General features: G+C 45.6%; 1 protein-coding gene across 4 annotated transcripts; it reads right to left on the bottom strand.

Moving 5' to 3' along the window:
- Positions 1-27033, bottom strand: SINHCAF (SIN3-HDAC complex associated factor). Of its 4 annotated transcripts, none has more exons than XR_004779353.2 (7): positions 26878-27032; positions 18393-18540; positions 16529-16628; positions 15440-15566; positions 14155-14305; positions 12947-13347; positions 1-459 (listed from the first exon to the last, which is right to left on the bottom strand). XR_004779353.2 is itself a non-coding variant. In XM_035551051.2 (7 exons), the coding sequence occupies exons 2-6, from the start codon at positions 18518-18520 to the stop codon at positions 13185-13187; spliced, it is 669 nt and encodes a 222-aa protein (XP_035406944.1). In that variant the 5' UTR covers positions 18521-18540; positions 26878-27032; the 3' UTR covers positions 1-459; positions 13163-13184. The 4 variants fall into 4 exon arrangements, 3 of the variants coding, with proteins under 3 accessions (XP_035406944.1, XP_035406943.1, XP_035406945.1); XM_035551051.2 differs by having other exon boundaries at positions 13163-13347; XM_035551050.2 differs by lacking the exon at positions 1-459 and having other exon boundaries at positions 10996-13347; positions 26878-27033.

The following is a 27033-nucleotide window of genomic DNA, read 5'->3' as shown; positions in this document are numbered from 1 at the left end:
ATTAAGATACATGTGTATTATTATCTTTTAAAATATAATGAGCAGTGTTCGCTTGAAAGAAGCTGATAAAAAAAGGAAAACAAAAGAACTAGTGTTTCTGCAGCACTTTGAACATGCAGAAACGTACAGTTGTAAAAAGAAAAAAAAAGATTAATGTCAAAAGCATACATTGTTGTTATAGCTCCTAAAGCTGACCAAATATGAAGAACAATTTCTAGTTACAAAAAACAACAAACAAACAAAAAACAGTTCTGAAGCCTGCCACAATATAGGACAACAGTTTCTCTAAATTGTTCACAAAGTACACATTTTCCAACCAACTGTACACCAGCACAATCAAAGACACAAACCTGTGAAGTAATGAGAATCTTCAGTCCCTGGTCAAGTTACCACCTGCAGCAGTGTTTGCAGCTCCTCCGAACAGCAGACCAGTACCACACTCCTGCACCACTGCCACTGCTGGTAAGAAAACAAAGGGCAGGGGTGAGTCTGGGAGAGAGATTTAGTGACTGTTCTACAGCTTTGAAGGAAACCTATAAAAGAAAAACCAAAACACAGCCTTGAAATCTCTCTTACTCACTAGTCAACAGCATGATGCACAAGGATTAGTACTACAGACTGAAATTAATAATAATAATAAAAAAAAAAACCTTTTGAACGCTGCCCTGTCTTGCAGGTCTAGGTTATGGCTACATAGTCCTCGCGACCAACCCATCAATGAGAGCACAAAATCCTGAGCCAAGCTGATGCCTGGATGGTGGCCACTCTTCACATGCCTCAGAATTCCTTGGAATCACGTAAATTACTCCGTATTTCACGTAGAAGCATGAGCCAGTGGGCACTAGCCTCCCTCTGATGTCAGTGAAATGCTCAGCTGCTCTGAAAATAAAGCCACAAGCCTCTGGGTCTGCAAATATTTCTTTGCAGGTTTATCTCTAGGTACGTGAGTTATCCTGCAAGGCAGAACCCTGACTTCACTTAAAGCATTGGCAATACTGCCATGGGCTTCTCGGGGGTCAGTATTTTGTCCCTCATTCCCACCTGAATATTGAGACAAAATTTATGAGAGAGTTTTTAAACTGAAAACATCCACGTTGCCTATTACATTGCTGTAACACCCACTCATGGTACTGCTGTTAGGTTCACACTGCCAAAGGTCTACTAGTTTCAGCTGTACACCTTAGCTTGTTCCTGTCAAAAGCTGAGTTTCCTGCATAGTTCTAGTGCGTTGTACCACTGCAGAAAGCTCCCTAAAGCTGGCTAGCTGAAGTTAGGTAGGTATTTCTGCTCTCTGCAGAGAAACATGATAGAGGAACATACAATAAAATCTCACAGGATCTTAAAAAATCCATTACAAACTGCCTCACCTTGATTTTATAAAGAAATTACTCAGACAGGATGGGCATATGAAATGCCAATATGATTTATAACTTTTTTTTTTTTAAATTGTCTTTCTTCAGTGGCACACAGGCTGACTCTCAGTCTCCCTTACTTAATAGCTATGGGTTTTTTTCCCAGTGACGCAGAGGATCCACAGACCTGGCACATCCCCAAGTATAAAAGGGCTCCACACAGGGCAATACAATGCTGCTCAGCTCCTCTTCTGCTCTCACAAGGTGAGCAGAGAACAACACGCAAACCCCAACAATTACTAATGACTCTCAAAGCGGAACCTAAACTAGTGGATTCATTTTTCATCATAACTTAAAGAAAATATATTCTCATGAGGCTTCCTCCCTCCCTGCCACCAGCAAATGACCCTTCTCATAGCTAACGAAGATATAATGATGTACTCTGAACTTCTATGTACAGACTTGATCTTCACTTAGAAAAATTATAGCAGTTTAATGGGCTACAAAACGTTTCTAACCTTTTATATATATGTGTGTATATATATATATATGTATATACTTAGCTGATCTTACTGTTGTAATTAGGAACACCACTCATCCCTACAGGCACAGTTGAACAATATTTCAAATGGAAACTTCCCTTGAAAATTGGTATCAAGGATGAAAAAATTATGTAAAGCAGCATTGACCAGATGCCTTCTCAGCCTCCCAGGCAGCCTGCCCCCCTGAATACACAGAGGAAGAAGAAGGTGCTGTTGTTTCACATTGCAGTTACCAGAAGATGAACATACGCCTCATTGCGTGTGGGGTGTGGGTTGCGGGGGGGCAGTCACATTTGCTTGACTGGTAGATTGAGAAGGAACAGGGGGGCATTCCTGAGCAGATGCATTTTATGGGATCACTCTGTTGCCAGTCACCAAAGTGCGTGCTTAAGTGCACAAGAAATCAAATCGACTCCAATTTAATTTTAAACACATGCTTAGTACCTTTGTAGTGAATTTTTAGATTTCTTTCGCCTTTTAAAAACTATATCGGTTAGCTAAGAAGGAGTTTGTTAGACCCAGGTTAATTTCTTTTCCAGCAAATCCTGTAAGTGCAGAATTCCACAGGCAGAGTTTCACTAGTTTTATCCGGCACCTTTCATGGGAACCTTGTGGTTGTCAGGAAGTTTCCCACACTAGGAGAGAGTGCTTGTGGTGATGCTTAGCATCCTGACAAGGGAGGGAAGTTAAACTAGTTTTGTTGTTTGTTTTTTTTTAAATCATCACTTGATTAGTTTCATCTTGCTTCCTTTTCTGTTTGTCCTCCAAATATTCCATTTTCCTTAGGGGGTAACACCTGAGTCAAACATTTTTTCATTGACGCTTCTTGTTTTTAATAGCCTCGGGCTACCTGCTTCCCTTCTTCATCAGACAATTACACAATATGAAGTACGTAACATGCAGATGAAGCATCGCAAAGGAAAGGATGTCTTGAACTCATTATTTGGAAAGATATGTAGCAATGAACTATTTGTGATGCTGATGGAATAACATATGAAATAAATTAAGTGGAACTGACTTTGACATTTTGCATATGATAATAAAGAGCATAAAAGCAATGTCTTAAAAATTATTAAGTTGATTGAGATTATTATACTCTTATTTTCTACCGCATGTTAATAAGGGAGTTGTGACAGTGATTTCTAAATAGATAATAGAGAACCGTGAACTAACACGCATGCTTTAGAACTGTGATGTGAAAATTTCTTACATTGTTGCATAGTCATGAGGCTTATTACTTGCACATTTAATTTCCTTTAAACTCTTTTAGCCCAGTGAATGATTATAATTGTTAAATGAATGTACTGAAGACTGAGTCATTTTTCTACTTTTACTGCTATCTGGATTCTAAGGAAGGTAGAAGTGATGATAAATGTGTTTTTTAAAAAGCCAAACTACTTATTTATTCTGTTGGGCAGGAGTTTTCATGTAATTCCAAAATTTAAATGAATTTACAGTTTATAGCAGACAGCAGAAAGACAGTCCCCAAAACCAGAAATCTATTTTTTCCTTTTGGTGGTTTGGAAGGGCTATGGTTGAAGTCACAAAGTATTTGTAAGGACTATAGTTGAAGGTATACTGTAGTGATCAGCTAATACCCACACTTAATTTATATATTTTTTAAATTAAAACCAAAACAAACAAATGAAATTAAATAAAGAAATAAATAAATTGAAGCTAAGTAGAAGTTCCAGAGGTTCCATAGGATCTCTCGACTATTGGACAATCCTTTACTATTTAATCTCACACTACTGCCAATAGCCCTTACTAAGGAGCCATTTTACTTACGTTGATTTTAAGACATCTCCATACATATTTTAAAGTTCTGTGATAGACAGCTCTAATTTTGCAGATACTTGGAACTAGGTATGTAGCCTGATCCACCCCCACCAAGTACCTGCTTTCTATGTTTTTTGCGGGCTTTGTTTGTGTGTATGCTATTTATGGAAGTAGTTAAGACAAACTGAAATAATTCATTCTTGTAACACAGTAAGAATGTCCTTTTGGTGGGAAATGTGGTTTTCTTATAACTCTATCATATTTTTATATGTATTATCCTAACCCTTGAATAACTCATGCTTTCAGGCATAGATGCTATCAAAGGTAAAGGAGCTGATGAGAAAAGAGAAGAAAAAGTCTTGAGTCTGAGTGGGGGACAGAGCTTTTGAGTTATCAGGGGCTCTGAGTGAACTCCTCTTCATGCATATACGTGTGCATAAATTATGCTATTGCTGCATTACAACAGTGTATAATCACATAAATACTGATTTACTATCTCTAAATTTTACATGCACATTTACAGCCACTTTAAAGCCCATTTGAGCTGTCAGTACAGGGTGTTGTAACCTGAGTGTAAACAGAAATCAGATTTTTGGTCTTCCTTAACTTTTCAAACAGCTACTCATCTTCAAAGACTATAACATGAAGAGAAAATTTGAAACAGAAAGAAGCAATTTGCATTTTGTTCCAGTTTAGATAAAAGCAAAGGCGACCACCTAAATTTTGAGCTCTCTTCTCACAAAGTTAGTAACTCGACAGAAGCTGGCCGAACCACCCTAAACAGGGAGGCAGGCAGCAGTTTGTACAGCTTGAAGTCCCATCTCCATTCCCATGACAGAACACAGAGCTGGGAGGGGATTCCTGGGTCACCCAGCCGGGCCCCCGCAGCCACAGGCAACCAGAAAGCATAATCCCTCGCACGAACACAGCCCGTTTATTTTGGCCAACACAAAGGTACATAATCTTCAAGTTGTAAAATCAAGAGAAATCTACCCTGTGGTTCACAGCTTGCAGACTTTGCTGCTTTTAGCCTAATTCAAGTGATGTAGGAAGCAACAAAGAGCTAAGGTGAAAGGGACAGAGTTGACTGTCATGTCCCTGCTGCACCGCTCATGTAGGCACGGACAATAGCCGTGGGTTAGCTTGTATAAACCATCAGAGGCGACGCAGAGGGGATGGGCTCTTTACTCAGCTGACTTCCAAAGGGGAAAAAGCGCCTGCCCAGCAAATGGCCTGTCTCGCATGAAGAGCTTGTAACACAGATGAGGCGAAACTCCTGCCTCCTGTCTGCTGACAGAGAAATCTTTTGCCTCCCAGAAGCAAAAGAGCTCTGCCTTTAGACAAGCTAATGTCATTCTTAGTTCCTTTGCAGTGCAACAAAACACGTTGAACATGACAATCGTTGTTTTGGGATACTGCCGATACCTCTCTGTGAGCTTTTGAGAGATGCAAGTAGAAACACTTGCTCCCAGAGTAAAGGTTTATCTCTAGCTATGAACATGTGTGAGCCCTGGCTCTGGAATGGATTTTCACCTGGCTGCAAACATTATCCCATTCTTCTCATTAGAGAAATTTTTCTTTCATAGCTGTTCAGTGGCTTTTTGGTGCTTGCCCTTACTTCTCTGTCCCATATCCACCCTTTTCCCCTACTAAAGGGGCTTTCTTATCTTCAAAGAAAGAAGCTGTGTGTCCTCAGCATGCATCACGATTAGATTTGCTTTAAGGCAAAAAGAAAAATGTAAGGTACCAAATCAAATATACAGGCTATTTCATTTGCATTTAATTTGCAAACCTGTAGAGTGTGCACATTACAAATAATTTCACTCAACCACTCTGTGTACTTTAAACCACAGAGACTTTAAAAAAAAGAAAGGCAAATTCAAATTAGAATATGTAGGAGATGTTTTTAGTATTCTGATTTAACCAGAGATTTGATTGACTGGAGTGCTGAATCTGAGACTTTAAGTGCATAGTGTCAGCAAGGAGGTGAACTTCACGGCTGAGTTTTGTAGCCTGAAAATAAGAGTATACAGAAAAACACTTGCAAAGTCCTTAATGAAAGTGTTGTTAACAGGCACTGCTATAATAATGCTAATGATTCTTACTTTTTACCTCCCTCCTAATTAGATGTAAAGGCACCAAGGGAGAAGTCTTGCTACAGTTCAGGCATTTGAGATAATGTCCTTAAAAATATGGGAGTTTTAATTATTTTTAATAGTTCCTCTGGTCCCTCAAATTTCAGGGAAAAAAATCTGAGTATTATTCTTTTATCTGTTGTTGCATATACACTAAAAACTAGATTGTAGCTATGGGACAAAGAGTGCTACATTGGCACCAACCTCTTGAACTGCTTACAGGGAACCGTGCTTAGGGGAAGGAGAAGGCTACCCAGAAAAGAGTAACAGCCTGGCAGAAATACCCCCCAAAATGACAGGGGGAACAAAAATGGAAGGAGACTTTGGATCCGCAGGGAGGGGAGGACATAGAGAATGTTGTTTGGAGAGTTTCAGCTGTTTTGCCTATCTTGCTTCCTAAATCGTCATTTAAAGGACAACGACCAACACCTGAGCAAAGTGTCAGGGAAGGTGTCAAGCTTGGAATTTTACTCTCTCTCTCCATAGTGGAAAAACAACCCACCACTGAACACAAATTCCTGAAGGCAGGCATCTATTGATAGACATCTCAATTTCCCTATAAAACAGTAACCCCTTCACCTTAAAGTGTTTTCAAGCAGTCTCTGCCTCAAGCTGCCCTCTAGAAGTGGGAGACCGCTCTGGGAGGGTGGCAGGGAGAGATGGAGAAGGGGTGAGAAGAGCCTGCTCCATATCCACCACACAGGCCAGCAGAGCCAGCTGAAGTTATCCAGAGAAAACGTCCCCCATCCGGACACTTCCTTCCTTGTCACACAGGCTTTACACAATCTGTTCAGCAGGTTGGGAGCACTGCTCCTCATCTCCCCTTAACGTGTTCCTTCCAGTTTCTACTGTGTACAGGAGGGCTGAAGGACAGACACCACACCAGGCCACAGGGAACATGCTCGAGGAGGCACAGTGGCTCACTGACCTGCTACTCCACGCACCTGCACATAGGTTAGTCAGAGGATACTGACTTACTGGTCAGCACCTTGTGATTTCCAAAGTCCTGCTGGCTAACTGGGAACAGTCCTTCATCTGTGCTGAGCACTAGCTAAACTCATAATGCTTTCTGCTCCCTCCTCACCTCTTGTCAAGGTGCTTGGAGCCATGATGATGCTCACAATAAAAGCCACATAAAGAGCAACACAAGAGAATACAAACAAATATAGAACACGAACAGTCACTTTATTCTGCCAACATCTGGTAAAATCTCTGAGGTGACAAAGAAGCATTTTCCCATAACCTTGAAGCTATTGTCAGAGCTGCTTAATGGCAGTCACAGGTGTACAAGTGACAACACCTATTGCCACAGTCAAGCCTTTGCAAGCCAGGCTGGTACTCTTGGATGCACAAGTGCTCCGAGACTCCACCTGGCCAGACTCAAATGCTGCCTCTTGCTTTTCCTCTGTCTGGCCTCCCCACCTCAGAAACAGCCCCACCTTCCACAGGCCCCAAATCCCGTATTTCCTTCAAACTCCCCTGGGTTTAAGCACACCTTGCAGCTGTTCTTGACAGGCAAGAGATTACTGCAATAGATAAAATACTTTGCTGAGGCACACTCACCCAAGCAAAATAGGAGCTACTGGTACCTACAAGATGTTCTACCTCTGTTTCCCTACCTCTCTTCTTCAGGGTTTGGCATGTGGTCTTTTTACTCTTACATACTTTCCTTAATCTGGTCAGTAAGAAAGAGCTACCAGCAACAAAGCTCTTCTTTCTGTAATTGCCAGCCCTGCCTGGCAGGTGATTTTCCTGGCTGGCTTCAAACTACCATCAGGTGCTCAATGCCCCACAACAGGCATGATTCGTTACGTGATTACAAGCCTACCCAGGAAATCAGGTTTTCCCAGTAAAATACATATAATTTTCTTATTTCTTTGTTCCGTGACACATCATTGGAATGGAAAGCACCAGCACCCGCTTGCCCATGATCCAGATGCTTGGTGGAGGGGCTCCCTGCAGGGCTGCCAGCTTGCACCTACCACCTGATTTCTCTTAGGGTGGCGGGGCTAAGGTGCCCCATACAGCTTGGACTGCCAGGAGGGAAGGCAGGGCGGCAAGGTGGAGGCCAAGTGGGCTGTGCTTGTATTGTGTGGCTCAGGAGCAGAGCTGTATGATCCACGGACATGGGGCACGAAGAGTCACTAGCAGGTGACTTGGCTGTTGCCAGAGCCCTAAGAGCAAATGAGCCATGACCCAGAAGGCACAACTAAAAGCTTGCTCCTAGCAGGACACTTCCAAAAGATGCCGGGGGAAGGAGTGTTATGCGTTAAGCACTGTGTGGCGTCTGTCTGCCGAAGCGGGAAGCCACAGATTTCCGCTTATCCACAGAAAACCCGAAGACCTGTGAGCAGTCGGCCTAGGCCGTGGCGCGGCAGGGCAGGGCAGGGCCGGGCAGGGCCGCCATCTCACGGCGGCGCCGGAGGCGGCTCCGGGCAGGGCAGGGCAGGGCGGTGAGGGCGCGGCCTCGCCCCGCCGCGCTGCGGCCCCTGGCGGCGGGAGGCGCCCCCTTCACCGCCCCTTCCCTCACCGCCCCTCAACCCGGGGAGCTCCCGAGCGGCAGCCACCGCGGTGATGCTCCCGGTGCGATCCAAGCGGCCGGCGGTCACGTACTCGGTGTGGGAGCGATGGGTGATGCCCAGGGTGGTGCCCGCTGGCGGCTTTGCCAGGAGGAAATTGTTCGTGGCACGGAAAGGACATGATTTCGAGGCACACCGAGGCCAAGACACCTTGAAAGAGCCTCAGCAGAGCAGAAAAGCCTACAGACAATTGTGGGTGCAAGGTGTGAGCGTGATCAAGGCTCAGGGGCCTGCCCGAAGGCTCAGTGCACCCACACTGCCTGTTCCTTCCCAGCCTGTGCCAGCCTCCTGTAGCAATAACATCACCCTGACACACCAGGAAATATCATCCAAATAAGAGGAAAAAAAAAACAAAAACAAACACAAAATTCCTTGTCATAAACGGTGTGAAGTTTTAGTGTCACATTCCCTTCAGATACGTTCAGGATTTAGAAGTGCCCAAGTTCTACATGCCACTTTTTTCCCCACAGTATGTCACTTCTCTCCTCCCTAGGCCCCTATCGGTACAACTTGCCTTTTCTGCCCCCACAGAATGCAAAGCCACTGCAGGTCAACCCAATGTGAACTTTCCAACACAAATACTGACTGAAATCTCTCCTCCAAACAGCAAATGGGTGCTTGCTGAAAGGGTCAGGTTTGGTACCTGGCACCCATTGTAACCATGGGGAAATAGATTCCTTAACAACTGCAAATCCTATATACAGTTATCCTGCAAGGGAATATACATTTTGCTTTTATTCGCTGCAGCCTATGTTCATATGCAGGAAGCCAGGAGGTTTTTGCTAGGTGTCACTTCCAGTGTCCCAGCTGTGCCTGAAAGAGGAGACCTGGACACATGCTCCCTTGCCCCTTGTGGCCAGATTTCCATGGGAAAGAAATGGAAAACAAGAGCCGAAAGCGACCTGTCTCTGTGGTAGTGGCAATCATGGGCCAAGTCTGCAGAATACACAGTGGTTCTGCTCTTAGACCTCACCTACACAGCCTAAATGATGACATTATACACTGTTTAGTGCCATTTAGTAGGACCTTCCCTTTTTCCTGTGTTACATTGAAACTAAATTTTTGTACAGCTTCAGTTTAGAAGAGTTGCAACTGTTTATTGACTGGGGTGGATGCCACCCACTCTACTCAGAAAGGATGTTATAGACTCAGTGTTGCAGAAGTAAACAGGAAAAGAAATGGTCACATTGTACAGATCAGAATAAAATTGATCTCCATGCAGCACCATGCAAAAACCATCTGCCACCGTGCTTTACCAGCAGTACAGAGCACTGAACTGAGGCTTTGGATATCTGGGGTCTGCTGCTGGTTCTTTGGTGACTTCTAGCAAGATACTTTCTGGTCACACACGCCTCCTTTTCCTCATCTTTCAAGTAGGCATAATACAATCCTCTGTAAAGCATCTTTGGAGTGTGCCAGTATTTTAACAGATGCTTAGCAGATGCCACAGTTGTCATTGAGACAGCTGATCCAGGTGAAGCAAAGGAGGGCTTGAGCCAGGATTTTGCCTTCTGTTCTCACTCCACATTGCTCTCAAGGAGTCTTTTCTCCCCATTGTTCCATAGGAGCAGCTTTCCCTTCCACGGGTGTAGTCTTCCATGAGATTATCTGCTTCATACAGAGTACCCCCTCCACTGAAATTGGTGTTTTCAACACACTAGGGTTAGCCGACACCTCATCAGCCCCAAGAGTGGAGCAGCAATGGAAAAAGAGAAAAAATCATTTGAAAAACGGTGAGCATTGCAAGTAGTGGGATACACGTATTTTACATGTGTCTGCAGAAGATAATATATGAGCAAAGTAGATCCTGTCACGCTAAAATCACATTACTGTTGTGCAGCCTACGCAGAACTTTCACTCAATTTATTTGTTTCTACATAAACCTCTGGATATTGTTTTGCTCAGTTTATAGTAAAAGGCTACTATATCAGCAGGAATAAATCAAGCTCTCCACTAAAGTCTGAAATAGTCTCTTGCAGTATTCCACTATGCTTAAGGTTTTCTCCACTGTCAGGGAATAGCCTCATCTTCTAAATGCAGTTACTCACTGCCATCTCCTGCCAGAGACCTCGTTCCCACCAGCCTGCTGGAGCGGATCCCAGCTGACTACGCCTGTCGTGGGAAAAAAACACTCCAGGCTGCAGCTCAGTACAGGAGCACTTGTCTCTTCCACTGCCTCAGCTGGATCTGGAAATGGATGTTTCCACATGCTGTCAGCACCAAATTTTTAATGCTGTTTCTTCATTTGGCCTTTGCTGGATGCTGGTGAGCTATCAGACATCAAACGCCCCAGGAATACCAAATTTCAGCACCACCCATTCCAGTAAAGGAAGGGCTATTACACACACACAGCACTAAGGGAAAGCTGGAAAATTCTGCCCTGAGACTGCTGTCTGCCACAATAAGCACTATATCCTCCCCTTGCTCTGCTCCTCTTCCCAAATTAAATAGCAAAGAACTTGTTTCAAAGAAGAGAATTATTTTGCTTCCCTCCTCCTCCTCCACAAAATAAAGTCTTGAAGTCTTGTTCAAATAGGAACACAGATTGCATGAGCTGGTTCAAACACTAAGCCTTATTAAATGGACAGCTGAAACAGATGTTTATTTTCTAAATAACTCTAAATTTATTTATTACCCTAGTAAAAAAGTCTGGATTACAAGTGTCTGAACAGTATAAAAGTACAAAACAGGTTCCATAGATTTCTAATACATTAATACAAAGTGCATGACTACATACAGTTTGTTTTGCATTACTACTGGGAATGGAAGAGGTGGGAGGGAGTAGGGGAAGCAGTCGGCGGTTGAAATCTAGCAATAAATAAATAAATACAGAAGAGATGATCCATATCAGAGCACATCCTACCACCAATACTGCAGCCTTAGGTGTACAGAATTATTGATGCTGAAAACACAAACTCCAACAGAAGCAGGTGTCTGCAAAAATAGCTAGGACTCTTGCTCAATCAAGCCCTTATTCGACATGACCAACCTAGTTAAGCAGTTATACAAGCAAGAATCCATTTATTTGGTTGCAGATGGAAGCAAGGTACTTAGCTTTGTCCTCCCTGCAGAATCTCAGAGTTTAGGAAAAACAAAGTAAAATCAATGAAAGCTATAAGCTGTAAGGCTGTGATAAGTGAAAGCCTTCCTCTGATGTTCTCCCCAGAGGTTGGCCTATCCAACAGAAGGCAGAAAAAGAAAAAAAAGCAGTTTTGAGGGTGGAGGCTCCTCTTTAAACCTGCATATCTTTCCTTAACTATATTTTCACTTGCTAACCATTCCCATTTCGGGAAGTGAGATTACATGGAAATCCAGTCCTAAGCCCTACCCACCAAAGTATTATGCTGATGACTCACAGAAAAAGGAAAGCTTGTAGCAGTCCATTGCAGAATATCCCAAGAGAGTAATAACAAGAAAATCCCATCCCTCCCTCCCCCCTCAACAAACAAAAAAAAGCATAATTCCCAAGTTAAACAACTTAAACCTTCATAAAAGGAACATGAATCAACTGGGAGCTACAACTGCAGCACACTCTTCCAGGGAAGCTGCTTTCACCCTAAAGTGGAGTTTGAAGGAGCGTTGCGACAGTTTGCACACAACTTTAATTGGGAATCTGTGTAGAAAATACTATCTTTTGATCATGTATGCAAACAGCCACCTCTATTCAGCACAGCACCATTCCTAACAGAAGTCTTCATATTTGCATAAGTCCAGTATTCATAAAAGCCTCAATCTGCTGGTCACTTAACAACAACAACAACAAAGTGCTGCAGGGGAAGAGCTCCAAAACAGGCATCGTGAATCCAAGCCCCATGCTGGAATCCAATTGTGTCCCTGGACCAGAGCCTGACTTTAGCTTAGCAAGGGGCTTGGTTCTGTGTCAGGTCTGAAACCAGCAAGAAGTCTGGTTTGTGGTCACATTTCAGCTGCGCTGAGCCTACAGAAAGCAGTTATTTGGTCTTGGCCATCATCTATACCTAACTTGGGCATCGGGTTGTTTTCTTGGTCCACCTCTAATTACCAGTCGGTTACTGCACGAAGTCGAGTGTCTGCTGCTAGGTTAAAACAAAAACAGCCTCTCATTTCACCTTGTTCAATCCTTTAGCAAATCTTCCTCCTGAGCTAAGGAAGGGAGCACTCCTACCCCTTCCTAAAAGGATCTTATGCTGGGAGGCTCTCAGATAACTGTCACTTACAGTAGAGATGTCTGCAGCTAACAGTCTGTGTCACTTAGGAGGGATGAAATATTTGTCTTTGTTACAATGTCAGTAGTACAGGGTGAGATCTCCACACCTTTAAAAATATATATTTATATAACTAGAGAGGTGACTTATAACATTTCTATGCATTAGTTTATCTTATTGACTCATACGTGTCTAAGAATGAAATATTTTCTTCGGAATTCAAGGGAGGTTACCAACCAACCTTAAAAAAAATGCCTTACAACCACTGCTTCTTTCAATACAGAAAGATGAACTACATATACTTTAATATACAAAACCCCATCCTCAGGTTCATTTGTCACAAAGGGGGGGGGGAGGGAAGATTAGAGGGACAACCTTGCAGCAGCATTCAGCTTTGCTAAGTGTTCCATAGCATCTTAAATATTATGTACAGTCTTTCTGAAAGAAAAAAACTGGCTTCAGAGTTTGCGGAATTGTAGCAGTAAAACCCAAAACAGTTCTAGGGAATAGTCTTTTGGCAGCATAGCAGGTGTCCAATGTGAACAGTCACTTTTCTAGTATTTTTCCAGAGAATAAGAGGATCTGTATAACCTTCCCCAGCTCTCCGAAGAAGTCACCACTCCTCTTGGGTGGAGATTGCTGGAGATTGTGGTCCTTCTTGTTCTGGCTTCTCAGTGACAGACTTTTTATTGCTACAGCAAGGTTTGAAGAGATGAGTGTCTATGAGGACTTCCCCAAAACGCCCTTTGTAAATAATTCCACAGCAGACCTTTTGCCTGGAAGAAACAGCAAGGAGAGATGCAGATAACTTATATGTTTAGAACATACAGAAGTTACAGAAATGCAAGAAAAAAAATCAGTTTGGCTCAAGAAACTACTTCTTTGAGCCTCCAGCATTGTTTGGCTAGGATAGAAGGGACAAGGTTGCTCAGAAAGGAAAAAACAAGTCTATGTCTAAATCCACATCACTTTGGGGAAGAAAACAAAACAATAAACCATTCCTACACAAAACTAAGTCTCCTATTTCGCTTCCTAGAGAAATTTCAGATACACAGCTATCTGAACTAACCTTGACAAAAATGCACTTACAAACACTATGAGAGGAGGCAGAAAAGTCACAACAATTTCAATACAGCAATTAGCTGAACAAGGGATTAGTATGTCACAACAAGTAATAAAGATAAACCTGTCAGCTCCCAGAAACTCTTGTGGTTTTCCTCCCACTTTTCTGACTACCATCACAGGTCATGTTTTGCTAAGAGCACCTATGTACGTGATAACATCACATCTATAGTTTTAAGACAAGATAACTAAAATCAGCAATGTTATCTATTACTCCCAAAAACGGAAAAACATTTCTCCAACAAGTGTATTAGTATTTAGGGAACTGGGGGGAGATAGGGAAAAATGCCTTGAACCCACAGCATTCATTTCCAATGAAAGACGCATTCTGTAACTCTCAGTGACTTAAATGATACCACTGAAACAAGGTCAGCTGCAGCGCCCTACAAGGAAGCAGACTCGAGCACTGAACGTGAAACAAATTGCTGTGTGCACAGAGTACATGTTCTGTTGCATTTTACCTTTTCCAGTATGTGAGATCTAGAAAGGAGAAAACTGGTGTTCTGCTGGACCCAGCACTCATCTCCATGTCAGAGCCCTCATCAGACTGGTTACTGTAGCAGGGTGACTGAGCTGGGGAGGCACTTGAAGTGGTGCTGTGGGCATCAGAGTCTGTAGCAAGGGGGAATAAACGCAATAATCAGAACCCTCATCCAGAAACTCATCCTTTCCCTCACTTTTGAAAGTTACCATACAGATTGGGACCAGAGAGAAAAACTTTTGTAATTGACACTTCTCCCACTTGCCCCTGCCCATTTCAAGAAGATCCTTTCTTCCCATTTCTGTTAAAATTCTGCAAAGCTCTTCCCATTAGTGCAATGGATTAGGTAGTGTTAAGTTCTAGCTGGATCAAGACTATGAGCTGTGGAGTTTTGGTATGCAGATGCACACCTAAATAGAAGGGCTACAAGCCTAGCTTCCCTCCCCCCACCCACTCTCCTTGCACCTACAGTGATGTAGTTAATTCTTATTGCATTATGTTGGATGAGGAGATACGAGATCTTTGGGCCTGGGCCTCTATTTAAGGCTCTTCTTCCAGGTCAGGTAGGATAACCAAAACAGAGATAAGACCAATACAGCAACAGTTAAGACGGTGGAATGCTTGCTTTAGAGGAAAAACCTAAGTTACAGACATATTTAGAGCATTACCAGCAGATGGCTTTGTCAGGAAGCTATGAATCCAAATCTATTTGAAGAGCCTAAGTGCTAGTGGAAAGAAATCACCAAGGCTGGCAGAGGAAGGTGTGAGGAAACTGTACAGAGGAAACATGGCAAGAACTTATGGGTGGGAGGAAATGTAGGCTAAATAGAAAGCCTAGGTTTAAAGCCTACATGGAAGAAAAAGACTGATAGTGGGTGGTATCGGCAGATTAGCCTCTCTTGGGGAGAGCTGAAGATGGTCAAACAAGAGCAAAGTTTTTCCTGGAAATGTGTTGTTTAGGCATGGGATGTAATCTACACCTCCCAGCCAAGCTCCCTGCTCCCCACTGCCTCTAAGCTCCCTGTGCCACCTGCCCACCCAACACAACCCAGCTCTGTCAGGCACCCGCCCCACACACAAGCTCTCCCCCCCTTCACTTCCCCCTTTCCCCAGGCACACAGAGAATGAGAGTTTATGGAAACAGAGAGCACCTAAATGTGAGAGCATAACTGAATCTAGAAAGCGACTCAGCTTGGCCAGTTCACAGTAAGCTATTTAAGGGGAGGCCTCAGTTTTATTATCAAAATGTGTTTGGATTTACTCACTGTGCCGCTTGAATTCCTTTTGCAGCTTGCTGATTTGATTGCTCTTTATTCTGCTTCCAGAGAGAGTTTTCATTTTCTTTGGTTTCAGTGTTGTTTTCAGACTGGGTCCAGCCCTGGCATCTACCACCTACAACACACAATACTTCTGCATCATGCCCAGACGCTGCCTTAGTCAAGGTACCCGCACTGATTTAGCCGAAGATGATCAGAAACAGCTCAGTTAAACTAGGGCAATTTTGTGCACTGACACTCTTATGTTTCACTTATATCTGGTTTCTAAGACGTGCGTCTATAGGATAAGAAGGCAAAAACAGTTTAAAAAGCACATCCAGTTCAATTTATTCCTTCTTCCTATTTTGACAGATTCAGTTTAGTAGGCAATGGTTAAGCCAACAGAGATTCAGTTAAAAGCGACTGCCAGCATTTGCCCTGGATTTTTTTGTTTTTAAATCATAAATTTAACTTCTGAATAAAAAGCTAATGCTAGTAATAACCATAGTTCTGGCTGCCATTATCACCAAGGCTTCCTGAGTAAATATTATAACATACACAAAGAATTCCGATCATCTCCCCAGCCCTAGGCCCAAACCAAATTAGATATATCAAAACAGAATATATGAGTAGGAATAGCTGCAAGATATTAGTCTTTAATTATCTGACTAAACCACATTGATTTATGTGTTGCTTGAGCAAGTCACCTTGCTTGTTCAAACTATTAAAAGAAAAAAGAGCGACCAATTTTGGACAGAGGCCAATTCTGAAATGTTTTTGAGTGTCATAAGAGACTTCTGGACAAAGTTATGAGCTCGTGAAAACAAGGAATTACAAGGTAGGTTAGTCTGTGTCTCCATCCAGGGCTTACAGAATTGCAATTTGCATGTATGCTAACCAAAGACATACAAAAGTCATGTAACAGGAAATATCCCAGGCAGGTTTTAGAGATGCTGGGAGTGGGCAGAGAGTGTGGGTGAAACAGCAAACCCCCAAACCTTGCCAGTGCCCCACTCCCCCACCTTCCCACCCACAGGACGAACTAAGGTAGAAGACAAGTTAGCTTTGGGGTAGGGGAGAAACAGATAGTCAACTAACATGATTCCAGTTTTTTTTGGATCCTGCTGGCAATTTTTTCCACCTTTTCACCAAAAGCACACATGCATTGCAAATATCTCCTGAGCGGGCCTCATGGAGCCTGGCAAAAAAAAAAAAAAAAGCAAAAGTTACTTGGTAACAGTTAATAATAAAGATAATAATTTGATAACAGAGCACAAAGCGTAAGAAAAAAAAGAGTTCTCAAGTTCTGTTTTTCAGGCATGACAGTTAATCTGGGGGCTCAACATTTCCATCTGAAGACCAGGTCTCACTTTCAGGAAACACACTTCCATGTAGAAAGAAAAGGCATTGTAATCTGCTTCCAGAGGGGTGCTAAAAACCCAGCCCCATTACCTTCGTTTTTTTGTTTTGTTTTAAACAACAGCTTCAGTGGTTGGGTTGATTTGATTGGAGAGGGAGGGAGAATAATTATATTCCTTGAATGTACATTGGGGAACAGAACTCAGATCTGACAAAAGCTTATTCAGCTCTTAGCTTTCTCACAGAGCTTTCAAGGATGAGTAACAAATACCATCTAACACACTGCTGCATACGTGTAGGATAATGTTTCAGAAACAGTAGTCACTGGAACAACAGCAATACTTGCTCCCTTCTAACAAGCTTTCTTCAGAAATCATCTCTACAGCTAACCTGCAGAAGAAATATAAAGGGGATACATGGCAGAGTTTTCCAGCCATTTAAATGAGAGGACTTTGAAGCATTTATAGATGAACGGGGCAGGCTCAGATAAGCCCTTATTTGCTCAGTGTTAAGACTGCATTTTTACCTTGGCAAACATATTTCAGATAGCACAAGACCAAAAGCCCCGGTATATTGTAAGCTTCTTTATTGTTGTTTATAAAAAATGCAATGGGCCTTCACAGTCTTTCCACTGCCAAGGACAGCAGCTAAGAAATACGACAACGAAAACTGTCAGTATCAGATTTATGAACAAAAACCCATGGTCAATACAAAGCACTATAAAACTGTGTGAAAGGAGTGTTTCTAGAAGAGGGGGTAGGGAAAAGAGAGAACGAGAAAGGAGGTAAAGACTCAAAGATGCAGAGATTTACACACACAAAGCTGAACACTGGAGACAAGAGCAGCAATACTGATATACTTTTTTTTTTTTTTTTTTTTTAAAAGTATGATAGTGTAAGTTCCACTTTGGCTTAAGATTTTGATGAGTTAATTCAACAAGACCGGAAGGAGAAAAGTAGAAAATGTCAACAACAGACGTTTTTCCTGGGAGAAAAATTTCATGGAAAACTACCGCACAAACAGTAAAAATTTTTTTATTGCTCCACAAAAATTTCAAAATAAACAAAGTAAAAAAATAATTACAGGCTATCACAGAAGAATTTGCCTTGTTGACAATTCACTGACACAGATTTAGACAAAACACCAATGTTTGAAAAAGTTAGAGAGATCACAGCAGCTGGTATAAAAAATCACTGATATTTACAGTTTTGCTTACCAGTGCTTTCAAGCATCATTATGTGCAACTTCATCTAATTGGAAGGTTGGTTAGTTGATTCTTACTTCTCATCAGAAGGGGTTTCCAATGAGGAGTTTTAATAACATATCGGTAGGCACTATTTGAACAACAGCACCAATCCCTGAAACAAGGTACAAGCTTTGTCTAACATCCTCGAATCTCCAGAACGAGCAAAAACCTCCAAGGATCTGTGCTGCCTACCACCTCGTGCAGGGATTTAAGGAACATGACTAGATCACTGCACATGGTGCAAGGGAGAGGAGGCATCAGCCAGACCTGTCACTGCTGTCATCTACTGTGCGTCAGAGACTGCTTGGAGACCAACACCCCGACTGGCTGCAGCGGTGACTAGAGGAAGAATCTTACCCAAAACAGTTCTGAAAATCCTTTTCGTAGCGTTTACTGTCAGTGAAACGGGAACTGGAAGATTTAGCTCTGCAAATACAGCAGCCCTCTATACTCCGATACATCTTCGGTTTATGAAAGCCAAACATCTTTTCCTCCCAGCTGTAGCCTGTGGAAACAAACAGGAGCTGCTGTTACTTATCAATTCTAGATACTGAGAGAAAAACCTGCGCAATTCACCAGGCAAACCAACACTAGACTGTAATTCAGGATGGGGAACCAACAGATTAGGCGACTGCTCTCTCTCGCATTGCCTCAGAACAGCAGATAGACCTAAACACTTTATTATTTCATGAAAGTGAACAACAGCCGGAATATCAAACACTACCCAGCGAGGACTCATGACAAGGGCACCGACTACGCAATTCTTCTCCAAGGGCACTTCTACAACGGCACAACCCAGAGGCACGAACGCAGCCGACGTGGCTCAGGAAAGCCATACACGTACCTGCGGCACAGCGGGCGGCAGGATGAGCCGTGCCAACCTGCTCAGGCCCCTGGGTGCATAGCGGCGGCTGAACCCCAGGTGTCACAACAATGAGGCTGTCATCACCTTCAGTGGAACCCCCGCCCTCCCGCCAAGCCTTGCTGAAAGCGAGTAGGAGTCGCTTCAAACGAGCTGCAGCCATACCTCTAGGCTGTGGGGCAGACATACCTGAAAAGCCGCTCTGAAAGCGGCAGGGTGGAGTCCCACCTCGCCCGCAGTGGCTGCGTCTGGAGGACGGCAACTGGCAGTGCTTCTCCATGGCAGGGCGCCGGCGAGCAGCCCGGCTGCCTCCTGGCTCCACACACCCTGCGTGAAGGGCACCCTGCTGCCCGGGCAAGGAGAGGCCTCCCCTCCACCACCGCTCCTCAGGGCCCAGTTGCTCCCTGGTGCAGACTCCCTTCAGGCCCAGTGTGAAGGTGGCACAGAGCTCCCAAAGTGCTTCAGGCAACATAACTGAGTGGCAGAGAGCTCCCAAAGCGCTCCGACAAAACATAACTGAGCTAAGTGGGTGCTTTTCTGGCGCTGGGCCTTGATGCACACAGAGTGCTTACTGGACCAAGATTTATAGCACGTTTATGCCATGGCCATGCAGGGACTGCTCCCAGAAGGGCTCTCTCCTGACAGACTGTGGTGCGAGGTCTGCCCCAAAAACCCCATGGCAGAGCAAACCTCTGCCGCTTGTCACCACGCGCCAGCTGCTCAGAGGAGACAGCCCACTGGTGACAGGAAGCTGAGAACAGGCTTCCACTGCTGAGAACTTCTGCTTTTAAACACTAAAAGACGGAGCCATGCAAATAGCACACAACTTTCCCCCTTCCCCTAACAAAAGAGTCAAGTCTCATAGAAGCTAACAAAAAATCTCAACCTCTCCCTACCACAAACATCAACTGATCCACCTCTGCCATGCCCCAGTAAAACCAATTTGTCTTACTGGTGAATGCACCTGCACAAGGGTCTGTCCCCATATCTGCACCTGCAGGAAGGCAAGGGAGGGACAGAGATGGAGAAAATTAACCTGAAATCTCCAGTCTGCAGCACCAAGACTTGCCTCTTTGTTACAGCAATAAAAAATCCGAAAAGCGGGGTCAGCTGAGGTTGAAAACTTGCTTTCACAAAACAACCATGCTTAGCATCACGCTTACATTACTGACAGAGGTTACACATGGGGAAAGAGTTCCTCTGCATTTTTACAGGATCACAGCAACAGTTAATAAACCACCCAGGCCTGGACGCAGTCCTCCACACGGAGGTGGAATTACTCCCAGCAACACCCCTGCCCCGCAGGAGAAAATCAGAACACGGCGACACTGCAACACAAACACCCAAGGTTCCCAGGCTCCAAAGAAAAACAAAATTCAATGTTTTATCTAGTATTGTTGGTCAACAGTCTCACACAAAATCTACTACGACAAGGAACCCGTACTTAGCTGAAAGCGTACGTGTTTACATTTCATAACACAATACCGCTGGGTGCCCACTGAGGCTCTGTCTCCTTGCAATTACTGCTACACAAGCACATAAAGACACGAGTCACCCCCATACAACTTGTGCAAAGCATGTTGAAGGCAAGGAGTTTGCACAAACTGAACGCTAAAGAGATCCTCCAGGCTGAAGAGACAGGTGGAAGAGGGGACAAGTCTTCCCTTTTTGCCACAGGTTTGAAGCACTGCACTCTTTTCTTCTTTGTGCACATTTGCAGCACAAGCTCACCTGAGGCTGCGTTCTCCTAAGGCTCACTTGCACCCATCTCCAGCAGTGTCACCCCAAATGCTGCCAGGCTTCCTACAATGTAGACTTGCTGCTGCTCCCTCTATTAGCGCAGCAGTGGCCTGGAGGGCAGGAGCAGCTGCAGTAAGCAAAAGAAGGTGTCAGGCTAGATGCAGGCTGAGTGAGTTTGCTGAGGGAAGGTTAGACACTATTCTCTGCTTCGATGTTTTCAGGAGCACTTATTATGAATGCTCCGCTGAATAAGGTTCATATCCCTGGACTGTCAAGACAAATAAACAAAGGAGTGTCTAGGCATACACTTAGAATATGTATTTTATTTCTTAGCATCCAGCGTACCCCTTTAAAGGAGTGTGCATCTTGAGGATACTGTGTTTAACAAGCCTCTTGAGATCCAACAGTATGTTCATCTGGGAGTTTCCAGCTACCAGCTATTTTAGACTGTTTGACTACCTTAGTCTGTGGTCTGGTGCTCTTCTTTAGAAAGCCAAGGACTAACTGTGGGCATAATGTTCAGAGCTACAAAACTTAAGCAGCAAGAACACCTTGACTGCTACAGGGCAAGACCTGGAACTGAGCTCAACAGTTCGATTCAATGTTTAACCCAGTTTCTCCCAGGAACACGGACACCAATGAGAGGATCTCTGTCACCAGCTGCTATTTATACCACAGGAGAGTAAGATGCATGTTTTACAATTAATGTTCTGACAAAGGCTGGCATCAGACACGTACGTTCTGAAAATATTTTGTTTTGCATTGTTGCTGCCATTCTCACAGGAGCAGCCTTTCAACACCGTCTTTCAATAGAAGGGAAACTAGTGCCATCTGTTTCCCACTTGATGAATGGCCAGCAACAGTATTACCATATATCATGCCTGAATGGGGAAAAGTTAGTAGCAAAACCACAAGTAAAACAGATTTATCTGACAACTGCATCGAAGTGCAGTTATAAATGGAAGGAGTCCGTCCAGTTACACGTTTTACCATTATACACTAAATACTCTGGAAAGTTTAATAACTAATGCAGACTGCATTTGACTCTAGAGGTGCTGCTAAACTTAAGCACTCTGTCTCAGCTTCCACTCTAAACCATAATTGTGTCTAGTGCTCAAGCTGGCACTACTTTTCTATAGACTTAAGTGTAGTTAGAAGTACATGTGACTGGGCCATTTAAAAGGTTTAACCTGAGAGATTTGCAATTTAGATCTCAAATTAAAAACCAGGGAGTTAGATCTGCCAGCTGCTGTAATGCAATGTAGCTTGCCTACCACTGCAATGCCTGAATCTGAGCTGTGGAAACTTAACCATGTAAAATTTGGGGCAGATAAAAAGGTGGTGGGTAGGAATGCAGCTCCACAGAAGTTAAAAGCATTGCACAAGATAGTCTTGCCAAATTTAAGCAAGTTATTTTAAATATATGAAGTCTTAAATCAACATCTGCACAGAAGTTAAAGGGACCACTTACCAGCAAAAAAAAACAAAAACAAAAACAAACCAAATCCTAGTGAAGCATGTTTGTCATTCTGCAGAAATGGAGATTTACGTATGTGTAGGGAGCACTACTCCCTTAAGTCAGGAAGAAAGCGCTTCTCTTGCCTGGTCTACTTGTAAAAGTAAAAGCTGCTTATCCCCCAAGTCCTGCTTTAAACAACCGCTTTAGCAACTTGAACTGAAGGAACGAGTTCTCTCCATGCTTCTGCCTTCTCACTTTTAGAAGAGTGGAGAACTCTGAGTCAAGCAGAGAACAGAGGAGTAGGTGAGGAAGAAAAAACACACCCTGCTTAATGCATTTGTGAAAGGCTGCTACAAGGCAGCATGTATCATATGCGTGTGAGAATTGTTTCATGCTTTCGTTGCCTGTCAGGACTAGAAATCGGGACTCAAGTTTTCTTTGCAAAATTTAATTTGATGATCTAAATTAAAAGGTATTGCTTCAGATGCTCATTAAGTTTAAGTTAGGGAAAAACTTCTGAACTTTTCAGATTACTAAGAAAAGCTGAGCCACTTTCATTTGCCTTTCCAGATTCCTTCTCCATTCTTTATGATCCCCCAAGAAGAACGATAAGTCTTATAATAGAAAGGAAGGAATTCCTAGAGGGCAGGCCATCTCCCTTTGTAACACAATTATCAGACTGGTCAGAAGGCACATGTTCACCTGTTCCTTGTGAAGCTGAAAGAGAAACATTCCCCCAGGTTACAGGAGAGCAAAGGGATGCCAATCCTGCTACTCAATGCCTCTCTCTTCCCATCTCCTCACTCTGGCCTGGATCATTCTTTTTCCTGCAACCTTCCAGCGTACCATCAGAAAAAAAGAAGCCCTGCAATTAATTTCATTTCCCCCTTCCGTGTACATAACAGCCTTGGCACAGCCTCCCTGAAGTTGAACTACAGAAAACTAGGATCTAGCCTACATATAGCAATGCAGACAGTTCTGGTCAGGACAATTTCACAATGCTCATCTCTACAGCATTTAATTAGAAGTGAGAAACACAGCCAAAGTTTTTTATTATTATTATTTTAAAGGGAAAAAAATAAACACCATGAAATACAGAAAGACTATAAGTGTTCTGGCTTTTACATTTGCAAGTTCACATACCCAGACACATGCACACGCACAAAAAGTGCTTCTAGAGCTGTCTAGGGAGCCAGAAGCAGAGTTGCCTGTCTAGCTAATAAACTCCTGGGCCTGTCCCTCTGCTGAAAGAAACTGCAATCCCTCTAGAAATCAACTGTAGAACAGAGTACTGTACATCAGCAGAGGAGCTGAGCTGTATCAGAGACTCAATGTGAACATACCTCCCCCTGAGTTTACATGGTCCAAAAAGAAACTTTAGAATAGAGTTAAAATTGGACCGCAGAAACATATTTTAACACGCATAAAGACAGAATGCTCCAAGGAAGAGGTCAAGCTGATTGGAATTTGAAAGTGTAACTTCAATGTTCAGACTTCTTTTTCAGTTGACATCTGTCCTTACAGCTCAGTGACTACCTTCCAGCAACAACTGTAGAATTTCATGTATTGTACATTCTTCGTGACCCCATTCTCTTCACCCAAAACAACTTGATTTGGAGGAAAGTTGTGTTTGGCCACTGCTACATCAGAATGAAATAGCATCCCATGGAGTTTTTCGCTTGATGAGCTGAGTGAGAACAGTAAAAGGTCAAACTACATCTTCAGGAATCTTTCCGCTGCCAAAATAAGTAAGCTAGCTGTTTTGCTGGTAGTTGTCTGCAGCTACTGTTGTACATTCAGTGCTGCAGTGAAATCTTCACATACCAGATGCAGCCAGCAGCAGCTACCAGACCACGCAGCAAAATCAGAAGGGATGTTTCCTTCCCTTAAGACCAGACCGCATTGTGACTGGGTCACAAGCTGTCCTGAGTGAAGTCTGCAGTTGTCCAGCTGCAATGGAGCCTACAGCCCTACTCATCTTCAGTGAGAAATAAGAACCTAACCCCTTTAGACAAAGAAGAAAAGCTAAAGGCTAAGCCACTTGGGCGTTCCTGCAAACTTCTATGCGGTTAGTGCTCCAGAAGGGATAGGCCAAAGCATGAAAACAGTAATCAGTAAGATTTGCATAGGGAAAAAAAGAAATCCCAAACCTGTCCCACCTGCAGACATTCCATCTTGAAAGAGGACTTCCCCTCTGAAACTCCTGTTGCATAACTAAAACCTCACTCGGCCCAATCAGGAGCCCTGCAAGGAAAATCTGAGATGTTCTCAAGCAAGCTGTCGGAGTTCAGTCTGCGATGCTTATCTGAGCACAGTCACTGCAGCTGTTATGATGCTGTCTGCAACCACCTGCTACTGAGAAAGCATCATGGACGCTTGAGATCACCGAACAGCTACTATTTTATTTTATATATATATATTTAGAGATGGTAAGGTACCTGATGGGACTGCAATGGAAGTAGTAGTTACTTGGCAAAATAGTTGAAGTAACTTCACTAAGAAGGCCACATTTCCATGTCTTTAAGTAACACTAGTGGTCATTTCACTCGGACTTTGGACCGAGCACATTCTACAGAAATTCACGAGCTTGACTCATGAAATGGAGTCCCGCCCCTGCACTCTGCCTAACCACTCAGTTTCAAGGCCCAGCTCCCTGGCTTCTTCTTTCTGCTAAAAACCAAATGCCACAAGAGGTGCAAGTCTGAAGCAGAATTTGGTTGTGAAGTGGGACCGCGCACGTCGCTCATCCCACCGTCAAAGAGCTGGTACAAGCCACCAAGTGTTAAGGATGAACGCAAAGCAGACAGTTTGGTGACACAGAAAGAGAGCTGTTCAGCAGGGGCAAGGCAACAAACCCCCACAGTTCTAACGCTGTTTGGTCATTTTTAATCTGGCTGAGTTTATCAGCTCTTCGCATTCTCTTCTCCCAAGCAGCCAGGGATGTTTTCTTTCGAAAGGGAGGACTGCAAACGCAGGCAGTTAGCTCCTCTCTGAGGATCCCCTGGCTGCGAGAGAAGCGAGGAGGAATTTTTCCTAGAGGCTCTGAACTCAATCCCACTTACCTCCGGCAGGAGCTGCGTGCCTGTAGGTGTGTGGGAACACCCCGTGACTCGTTTCTCACTGATTCACTGCCACGGGCTGCACATCTCCGCAAAGCTGCAATTCACTCGGGTGCCAAAGGAGCCGCGTCCACTGGTGTCAGCAGGAAGACTGCCAGCCCAGTGCCTGCCCCTGTGCCGCGGGGTTCTCGTAATCTTTTTTTTTCCCCCCGCAAAGAAAACCGAACTGCACAGCGAGCCCGGCCACGTGCAGGCGGGGGAGCCGGGGTTTTCCACAGCACGTGCCCTGCTGACGAGCAGTCCCACCTTGGGAAGGAAGCACATGGCAGCGAAGGGGTTTGCCGGGGAACCGCCACGCTCCTGCTTCGCCTGCTCAAGCGTGCACAGAGGCGTCTCGGTGGCTGTCAGCAAACACAGAGCTCCTCAGGTCTGGCTCCAGACGCTCCTCTCCCCACGCACATGGGGACGGCGGCAGGAGCCCGGCGGCAGCACCCTGAGGCGGGACCGCGCTCCCGCGACAGGGCGCAGCTCCAAACTTTTTCGCAATTAAAATAATTAGCGAAGTAATTCGGGTCCCGAGGAGTGCCAGCGAGCGGGGAGGAGCAGAGAGCCGCCTGGCGGGGCCCGGCTGCGTGCGGGAAGCCCGATCCCGGCGGTGGGAGCCGCCTGCGGGGCCGGGGGCGGCAGGGTCCGGCCTCACTCGCCAAGACCGAGCCGCCGGCAGGTCCGGCAGGTCCCTTAGAGCCCCTCCGCTTTAGGGGGAAGGGAGACGAGGCCGGCCCCGAGGAGCCGCGTCCCGGCAGCTTCCCGCCCGGCACCGCGTGGCGCGGGGGCAGCGCCGCGCCCCGGCCCGTTACGGCCGGGAACAAAGAGCCCCCACCCCGCCACCCCCCCGGCGGGGCGACGGGCCGCCTGAAGTTCGCTAAAATAATTAAAAACAAACAAAAAAAGCAAATAAACAACCCGCCCCGCGGCTCGCCGCCCGGCACCGCGTGGCGCAAAGTTTGGGCTCCCCCCGCACCCCACGCATCGCCTCGGGGCGGTGCGGAGCCGCGGCACACGCGAGCCCTTTGTTCCCCCCCCCCAAGCCGGGCTCGCCGCCGTGCCGCGCAGGGGCTCCCGGCCGAGCCCCGGCTCCCCGCTGCCGGCCACCCCGGGGCCGGCCGCCGCTTCCCCCCCGCCGCCATGGCCGGGCAGGCCCCGGCCCCACGTGTGGCGGCGGCCGCCCCGGACCCCTGCCGCTGAACAACGCCCCCCCGGCCGGCCCCGGGCCGGGCGCTACAGGTGTGCGCCGCGGGGCCGCACCTGCGCCAGCCGCCGCGCTCCGGGCCGGGGAACGGGCACGGCCCGGGCAGGGCGCCCGCGGCCCCTCCACGCGGTCCCGCTGCGGGAGCGGCTGCGGAGCCGAGCGGGGGGAAGGAGCCGCGCGTCCCCCGGCCGGGGCTGCGGCGGGGCGGGGGGCGTTGCGGCCCGGGAGCGCCTCCTTCGAAACTCGCGGAGCCGGGGAGCGAGGGGAGGCAGGGCGCACGGCAGCCACGCGTGTCACGCTGCCCCGGGTGGCGGCGGCAGAGCCGAGGGCCGCCCCGGCAGCGGTAAGAGTAACAGCCGGCAACAGGAACGCGCACGGGGAAGGGGCGAGCCCCCAGCCCCAGCCCGCCGCTGCGCTTCCCTCTGCTCCCCGCCGAGCAGAGAGGGAAAAGAAGGCGAGAAGAAGGCACTCACCGCTCCAATCGCACCAGCGGAGGGGCAGCGTGCCGTGCCGTGTTGTGCCGTGCCTCCCTGTGCGGTGCCGTGCCGTGCCGTGCAGCGCTGCGTGCCCTGCCTCCCGCCCCGCCTGCCAGCCCAGGCGGCCGCGCTCGCTCCCGCGCCCCCTCCTCT

The sequence above is a fragment of the Cygnus atratus genome, chromosome 1 (assembly GCF_013377495.2).
Source record: "Cygnus atratus isolate AKBS03 ecotype Queensland, Australia chromosome 1, CAtr_DNAZoo_HiC_assembly, whole genome shotgun sequence".
NCBI lineage: Eukaryota > Metazoa > Chordata > Aves > Anseriformes > Anatidae > Cygnus > Cygnus atratus.
This window is presented reverse-complemented; position numbering and strand designations above follow the sequence as displayed.